The sequence below is a fragment of the Rissa tridactyla genome, chromosome 6, assembly GCF_028500815.1.
Source record: "Rissa tridactyla isolate bRisTri1 chromosome 6, bRisTri1.patW.cur.20221130, whole genome shotgun sequence".
Classification (NCBI taxonomy): domain Eukaryota; kingdom Metazoa; phylum Chordata; class Aves; order Charadriiformes; family Laridae; genus Rissa; species Rissa tridactyla.
In genome coordinates, this window is record NC_071471.1 from 2,818,235 (window position 1) to 2,827,002 (window position 8,768).

Consider the following 8,768-nt stretch of genomic DNA (forward strand, 5'->3'; position numbering starts at 1 on the left):
ATTAAAAATGCTACTGATGTCAGAGAGTTTCTTGAGTACTAAGTCCAAATAATTCAGTTTCCTATTTGTATGGGTGACTATCCTGCGTATTAAATCATTGCTCAGTTTTCTTTCTAAACAAGTGTTTTGTTTGGGATGGGTAAGAGGAGAGATCTGAAAAAATAAGTTGGTTTTTTTCAAAGTGTGTAGAATATATAGCAGGCTGGTAATTTTCAGGAATTATTTTTGATGCGCTCCTAAAAAGAGATGAGGCCGGTAACAGCATTGGTATTTTATATACAGATATGAGTTTGCTCTCTTAGTTACTTAAAACTCATGAGTTTTGCCTGTTATTTTCTCTAACAGTGTAATCACGAAAAATCATCTTTGTGCTTACAAGTGAGTTCCAGATAAGATTGTACCTAGCAGCTTCCTAAAGTAGAATAATAGAATAATCTGTGATGCATAGCTGACAGTTTGCCAATAGACTTTTTGTAGTCTGCGATGTTTAGAAATGTGTAGTGATTTATTATTTTTATATTTTTTTTTACAATATCTAGGCGTTATGAGTCCCTTTGTCTCCCCATGCATTTACTAGAGCTGTAGCTCTGTTGTGCACGCAGATAGACTGTGCTGGAGGGATAAAACAAGACTGCGTGAATTCTTAGTGCAGGAAGTTTGGAAGACCAGCGAGCGATGAACGACAGCAGGGTGGCTTTATGGTTCCAGTTGATTCCTAGTTCTGCCTATAAGAAAGGTCCCGTGTGATGCGTGTCCTCGCTTTGAGAACTGAAATTCAGGATACGGTTTTTGGAAGCGTTGCATACTTGGCACAGCGTCATTTGAAATTGAGTGGCATTTTAAAAAAATACATATAGTTTGGGGAAAAAAAATGAAATCTTCAGTGCGTGTGCTAGGAAATCACAGGGGCCGCACGTTGGTTGAGCGGATGGATTTTTCCCACAAATACTGCATTGTCTACTGTGTGAACTGAGAAAAATCTACAGTTCTACAGAGCAGCTTTTCTATATTGTGACACTAATGATTCTGTTCCAATGCTGCATACGGAGAAATGACAGTTAAAATGTAAGAACCCAAATAGCCTGGTGAAACTGCTTTTCCTGCAGCTTTGCCAATCGTATGGCAAGCGTTAGACAGCCTCAAGTATAGGTGTTGCTAATAGCAATTTCTTGAAGAAAAATTGCTTTGTTTCGTTTAGACTGCATTTGGAATTCGTTTTATGTTGTACGTCTTCAAGTATTTCAGCTAAACTAAACAAAGTTGTTTGAAATCCAGTGTGTTTCTTCCTGTGGATGAAATAAGTCCTGAGCACTAGGGGATTTGCTGCTCTGGTATTTTAAACCCCTCCTGATTCCAGACGTCAACATTTTATAAATATTTCTACAGTTCAGACATTTTAAAAATAAGTTGAGATGACTTAATCCACTCTCAGGCTCGCTTTCTGGGAGGAAAGCTGTAAAGGGTGGTCCAAATAAACACGCACTGAGAAATTGTTCAAATTGTAATGTCAAGTAACTCTCAGGCAAGAGCTTGAAAAACAGTAAGATCCTGGTCTCAATGTGTTGATGCTGTTCCAAAATGTGTGAGTAAATGTTTCCGTTCCTCCTCTCAGAGAGGACATTGCCATTAGTGTACGGATTGAACACTTTCTTGGGGCAGGGAGACGCAGGAATTAGTGGCGAAGGAGAAATTTCAGGGAGTTAGAGGCGATCTCGTGGCTGGTCCTTCAGTCCTGCTGCTGCTTTATCTTTAACCTGTGCTGCAGAGTTCCTGTCTAATTTTAAGGCAATTATTTTAAACTGTGCTTCTCAGAAGTGGTTGCTGACTACGTGCCCGATTTTGGTTTTCGAAGGGGGGAGGCTGAGCTGGGGGAGCACGGTGCAATTGCAGCTGTAACCGAAACTGGGCTTCGCAAAATGCGAGTGGGGCAGCGTCAGGTCTCCAGGCTGTTACTCTGGTCACGCAAACGAAAGTAAAGTCTGTTTTCTAGCTCGGGTGGAATAACATGCAGAAAGTCAGTCATATGCCTATAGAGTCTGAAATAATGGAAAAAAGACGGAGTATCTGTATGGAGACCTGAGCACTAGCCGTTCTGTGAAATGAATGAGAGTGTTAGCTGGCTGTTTTATTTTTGTTTCTTCATTTTGGTCGAAGTTCGTCAGCGGTTTAAGCTTCGGTCAGCCTGCTGTCTGTCCTGCTCACCGGATCCTGCCCGTTCATCCCTCCTCTCCTAACTCCCATCCTCACACCCCGTCTCGCTCATCCCCTACCTCTGGTGCTCGGTGCCCCCACAGCAGGGAACAGTGTGGGGCAGAGGGTGGGTGCTGGGACCCCGGGGCGGCTCCGCATCCCTCTGAATCACGCACTCTGTGATTCTGTGATCCCTTCTTAAGTCCCTCTCCCTCCCCTGCCCCAGCTTGTGCGCCAGCACCTCAGCTCCTTGGGCCATGAAACACCCGAGGGTGACAGACAGCACGTGAGGTGGTGGTGGCTTGTGGTGGCTTGTGACTTCTTGAGTGTGGTGAAGTCTAGCTTTAGAGTTCGTTCTCCTTTAGGCGCGTTCTCTTAGTTGGTGCTCGGTGTTGCCTTTTAGATTCAAATTTGTTCCATTCTGTTGTTTCAGGATGCAAGGAAAGCGTGTAGCGACACAACTCTTGCCCAGGTATGTTGTCAATTCCGTGCATAGGCTATTACTTGATATGTAAAAAAAAAAAAAAGAAAAAATAGAAATCCATACACTTCATGACGGTAACATGCTCCAGTTTAGTAGCTAAAAGAATAAAGTGAAAGAAGCTTTGTAAATGTACTGTGTATTTATACAGTGATTTAAACCAAAACAAAATAACCCCACCAAAAGCCCAAACAAATAAACAAAAGAGCAAAAAAACCCCAACCAGTCAAAAAAACCCTCATCATCTTAATGGGTCCTGCTTTCAGTTTACCTTTTAAACAGACTGTGTTTATTGTGTTTAGTATATTTAGAAAGACTTAAATGTCTTTTAGCTGTATTTTAGAAACAAAAGTATTTTGCATTTAGAGTTCTGCCATGCTTAAAAAACTAACAGCGCAATAAATATTGGAGGATTTTCTTCTGCTGGTTTTAATTGAAAACTTTCAGATTTGGTTATCTGAAATAGCCTCAGTATTACATAGCGTTATTTTAAAAAAACCCAAAACTTTCTGAAGTTTCAGATACAGCCATTGTGAAGTGCGTTAGTGTATCTTCTGTAAAATCTGTTTTCCTCAGTTTTGCATGGGCCTAATCCCGGGTTGTACACTAGTATCCTTTTTGTTTTTTTAACGTTGCATGCCAAGATAGATTGTTTTCTATCAAAGTTCAAGAGTGTTTAGTTATCTTGTATCTTAAAAATAGTTCTCAGTATCTCAGAGGTTTGTTTTTATTTATTTTTAGATCACAACAAGTCTGGACTCAGTGGGTCGAATCCAAATGCGAACAAGGCGTACGCTTAGAGGTCACTTAGCCAAAATCTATGCTATGCACTGGGGATCCGACTCAAGGTGTGTACAGGCCACCCTCCAGCCTGCAGATGGAGGGTTAGAAATCAGATTCAGTCACAATTAATACCAGGTTTTGGGAGCCGTGGGGTGTCGGTGCCCGTGCAGGGGGATCACAGACCACGATTGTGGTGGGGTTTTTGTCTTCAGTTATTGTTTGTCTTTTTAAAACCAGTGAGGCTGGCATAGTGGTAACAGGAGGGCTCGACTGAAAGGAGAGGTACTTTGCGTGTTCTTACCACGAACATCTTGCCTTTTCCTTCTTTTCAGCTAAATTCTTTGAGTCTGTTTAAGCAGAGGAGGGTATATGTGGTGAGCCGTATTTCTGGAATGATGGATATTGTATTTCCCTGAATAATTATGTAACTTCGTTGACAACACAGAATTTTATGGACTAATTTTATTGCATTGAAAAAAAGATCCTTTTGTGCATAGTGGGAAGAGTCACTTAGCCTCCAGGAGGTAGTTTTGCTGTGCTGCCTTTAGAGCAACCGATGGTCAGATGTTAACGGTGCCTCATGGTCTGCTCTCTGTCGTGTAGTCCAGAGAGAAACAGATCTAGAATCTGCTCCCAAAATAAGATTTATTTTCCCCTAATTTTCTTGTTTATTTTTGTGTAGCTGTATAGTTAAAATATTAGCATATGAAAAAGAAAAGCAGCTGTGGACAGAGTTCAAAAAATGAGTTTTCAGGAAGTTGTTTGGTTTTGTCCATCGTTAATCATGAGTCCCCGTGGACGCGGGATTCTTTGGTCAGGCAATGTAAAGATTTTTGCAGATTTTTTCTGACAAATGCCCCCACCTCCCAAACAAAATAATAAAAAAGCAGAGGTTATTAAAGAAATGATGAAATTGCTGAACCACTTGGGAATCGTACATGATATATGTCTATGTTGAGATTTTTCGGTTTGTTGTATGTTAACCTATTTTATTTTGTGTTTATATTTAGGCTACTAGTCAGTGCTTCTCAAGATGGAAAATTAATTATTTGGGATAGTTATACAACAAATAAGGTAGAGTTATTTATAATCCATATCAATAATTGGTGCATAACTTGTGTGTTTGCGGGGGCTTGTGTCTGCTTTTTGTATGGTTGCAAGGCAAAAATGAAAAGAAGCCGTCTTGTTCTAATTCAGACATAATCTTTTTGTTTTTTCTTCTTTCATGACTAGGTGATTACTAGTGGTATGTTGTAGGTTGTGTCTCAGAAGGAATAGTTCTAGGTAATACGTAATATTTTCACTCTGCTTTGCTGGTGCAGTAGCTTGTAGCTATTGCTCTCTGCCTGTGTGGTGTGGCTTCTGAAACTAATTTGGCTTTAAATTGTAGAAATACACAATCTGAGAATTTACAAGAGTGTTTTGCCTTTGAGGACAACTAAAGGAGCAGGAAAAAAAAAAAGCAAAAAAAAAAAGCAGTGATCTGCTTCTGTAAACTGTCCGGTCTCCATGGGTACAGCCATGCCTTTTGTAACCTATAGTTCAGACATGTAGATGGATTGGACAAAGAAATTCAAGTAGAGTTAACAAATGTTGTAAATGTTTAAGTTCAGAATAGCTTTGCTATTAAATAATGTTGCATTGAAGTTCTGCTGGTGTTTTTCACCCTAGTATGTATGGATGTATAAACATGAAAGGGGTTGTAATATGTTGTAAAATGAAAATAGCGGAAATTATGATGCACAATGTACTTGGTGTGTTTGATGTGCTGTAATCCATTAACCGCTATGAATGACCGGCGTGGAGAATGAAAGGTGCGGTGTGACGCAGCGCTCATGAGCTCTGTCTCTCCAAGATGCACGCCATTCCGCTGAGATCCTCCTGGGTGATGACTTGCGCCTACGCGCCCTCCGGAAACTACGTTGCCTGTGGTGGGTTGGACAACATCTGCTCCATCTACAACTTGAAAACCAGGGAGGGCAACGTGAGAGTGAGCCGAGAGCTGCCAGGGCACACAGGTCAGCTTTGACTTCGAGTTTCTTATTGCACCAAATGAAACAATCCCACTTTGAAGTGTATCGTGAGCGCTGAGATCGTGGTGTTGCTTGCAGACGAGCTGTGGGAGAACTTCAGTCACTGCTCTTGGATTTTGAACTTCAGTTGTTGCTCCTGGGTCTGAAACTAACATAACTGTTTTGGTTTTAGGATACTTGTCCTGTTGTCGCTTTCTAGATGACAACCAGATTGTCACTAGCTCAGGAGACACCACTTGGTGAGTTTTTGAGCTCTGTTGGCCTTTTTTTATTTATTTTATTTTTCACCCTTTTTTTTTCTTTCCCTTCCCCAATGCCTTAATTTCTATTTAAAACTTAAAGTCTCAAATAACCACATCCGTTGTGGGGTTTTTTTTCTCCTTCTCCAATGCCTTAATTTGTATTTAAAACTTAGTCTCAAACAACCACACCCGCTGTGTTAATGTTGTCGCTTTTATCTGCAGCGCTTTGTGGGATATTGAAACTGGTCAACAGACCACCACGTTCACTGGGCATACTGGCGACGTGATGAGTCTCTCTCTGAGTCCGGATATGAGGACTTTTGTCTCGGGTGCCTGTGATGCCTCCTCGAAGCTTTGGGATATTCGAGACGGAATGTGCAGGCAGTCGTTCACAGGGCACGTGTCGGATATTAACGCAGTTTGTGTAAGTGATGGTTTGTCTTTCCACAGGGGAAGAAAGGGGGAGGAGAACAGCTATCGTTGCATGAATTCAGCTCATCGTCTGCTCGATTACCTTGAGTTAGAATCAATTACTTTTTTAGGATAGAGACCGTTAAATTGTAGGTAACGAAGAAGGTTGTCTAATAACTTAACGTCTAGTTTATAACTAAATTATTATTGCCATTATCTATGATGCATTGAAGCCTTCCTGGAATAGTTTCAGCTCTGTTTTGGTTCAGTCCCTGAAACCTTACTTTTTTTTTTCTAAGAAGCAAAGAACGGAGGAGGGAAACTTTTTGCAGTGTGGCAATGTGTTAAAAACTGAAAATTGTAGATAAATGCGATATACTGAAGGGGAACAAAATAGCCAAGCATCCTCATCTTAAAGTTCTTTGTTGAACGAAAGTGTACTTGGTATTTTCTGATGAAAAGAGCTTTCAGCGAAATATTCTGGAAGGCAAAGTTAAAATCAGTACTTATGTTGAATATTCATCCCTGGAATCATGTGGTAATATTTATAAACTGGATTATATTTCCTCTCTGTCATAGTAACACTATGTTCTGATCTGCAAGATACAAGCTCTGATAAATAGGGAATGAAATCCTAAATCTAAGCTGCATCTGTTTTTGATAAACATGAAAAATTATTAAGGCTGAGAAAATACCAAAAGCATGACCAGCAGAAAAATGCAGTTCCTATACTTAGACCTGGATCCTGAGATGCGCTGAGCTCTTCCCATTCCCGTTTCCATCAATACGGCTGGTGTAAGAATGACTCACGTTCGGAGTAGATCTTTTTGGAAACGGAATTGCTTGTGATCTGCGGTGGCTGAGCCAACCTGGATGGAACAGCATGTCCGCGGCCCCCCGCCAGGAGGCTATAACTGCCGCTTGCTTCGTTCTGTAGGAATAACTCCTGTGGTACCGCACGCAGGAGCCGTCTGGGTAAAAATTCCAGTCACTCAGGTGTTACCAGTGCTATTCTACAAGTTTTACAGCTGTGCATACGCATTTCTTTAAACATGCAGATGGCTGCTTTTTTCCCTTTAATCTGCCATTATCTGGTCACTTTAGCAAAATAATCCTGTGATGTTTTTGAAATAATGCACGAACAATATATTTTTCTGGTGTCAAACTCCTGTCTCTTAATTAAAACTTCCAGTTCTTCCCCAACGGCCACGCATTTGCCACTGGATCTGACGATGCCACTTGCCGTCTCTTCGACCTACGCGCGGATCAGGAGTTAATGATGTATTCGCACGACAACATCATCTGCGGGATCACTTCTGTAGCCTTCTCAAAAAGCGGCCGCCTCTTGCTAGCGGGTTACGATGACTTCAACTGCAACGTGTGGGACACTCTGAAAGGGGAGAGAGCGGGTGAGTGCCTGTACCTGCAACGGGCAGAAGTTTTCCGTTTCCACGGATATTCAAAATCTAGGCAAAATGCAAAGCCTGTGCTATTGCTAATGTTGCGGAATCTGCTTGCATCCTTCTCGTTATTTTTTTCTTTTCTTCTGGAATGGAATCCTCTTGTTTTGTTGGGTTTGGTTATATTTTCCGGCTGTTCCATTGCATTATGGTTCCATCTATACCACGTGTGGGGTAGATGCTCCAGTGGGGGAGATCCTGCTGTTGTTGGGTATTGGTCATTGTATGTCTGCCTACTGGAAGACGCCGGCTCTTGGGACTAAGGAACAGCCTCCAAAATCTATTTCACTGCAGTGTGTGAAATTAAGTAATACGAAATCACACACTTGCGTTGACTTGCGCACCCCTCAGAGGAAGTCATTCAGATGGCAGCGAGTTCAGGAGTCCCTTTGCTTTGGGGACTGTCACTTCCTGCTCTTGGGAGGGGGGAAGTGGATGCTTTTAGTCACTTCTGTCAGGATAGAGGCGTGTTTATAGCAAAGCTGCATCCTTCTCACCTCATACGGTAATTTAAATGACGGGACCCGGTTCCGTTCCAAACCTCGATTCCGCTGTTGAGGCTGCAAACGTGCCCTTTTCCCCGGGGACGTGGACGGGCTGAGCTTTACCAGAGCTCGGGAGAGCAGAGAAGCGCGAGGGCGGGTGGAAGGGAAGCAAAAACAAAGCAGGAAAGAGATGCTGCTTTTATAGTAGTCCCACACAACACACGAGGGATCTTTACTCCTTAGGGCTGGCAAAAGATGGGAAAGTCGAGGTAGTTCCTGTATCCAGGGCGCTGTCAGAAGACATCGCGCTTGGTTTTGAAGCACTTGATGGCTGAAATTGTGGGCAGCGTTGCTGAAAGCGTGGGGAAAAACCAGTAGAGAGCCTGATGAGGGATGAGGAGGTCTTTGGGGCAGAAAGAAGGAGAAGTCGTAAGGGCAGAGAGAAAAATGGAGGCAATGTTGTATGTATGTATTTTTAAAAACCTCTCTGAGTTTCTTGCTATGGCTGTTGTGATGTGTATAGTTCTTCAGGGTGAAGACAAAAAGGACGATTAGATCTTGCATGACACTGTTTTTAGCAAATTTGAAGACTTGCTTGGGAGGGCAGAGCAGGTGACATCCTTGACATCCTTAATATGAATATTAAATATGAATATTAACTCGCATCGCTTCTTCTTTTCCAG

At 42.0% G+C, this 8,768-nt stretch overlaps 1 protein-coding gene across 2 annotated transcripts in view; it reads left to right on the forward strand.

Moving 5' to 3' along the window:
• Positions 1–8,768, forward strand: part of GNB4 (G protein subunit beta 4) — a 32,173-nt gene that overhangs the window by 18,932 nt on the left and 4,473 nt on the right. The window contains exons 3-9 of one of the 2 annotated variants that reach the window (XM_054207275.1): positions 2,624–2,662; positions 3,413–3,519; positions 4,465–4,528; positions 5,310–5,472; positions 5,660–5,726; positions 5,952–6,153; positions 7,333–7,549. In XM_054207275.1, coding sequence (XP_054063250.1) covers positions 2,624–2,662; positions 3,413–3,519; positions 4,465–4,528; positions 5,310–5,472; positions 5,660–5,726; positions 5,952–6,153; positions 7,333–7,549 — 859 coding nt within the window. Of the gene's footprint in view, positions 1–2,623; positions 2,663–3,412; positions 3,520–4,464; positions 4,529–4,687; positions 4,739–5,309; positions 5,473–5,659; positions 5,727–5,951; positions 6,154–7,332; positions 7,550–8,768 lie in introns of those variants that run through there. The other variant, XM_054207276.1, reaches the window with a different exon arrangement.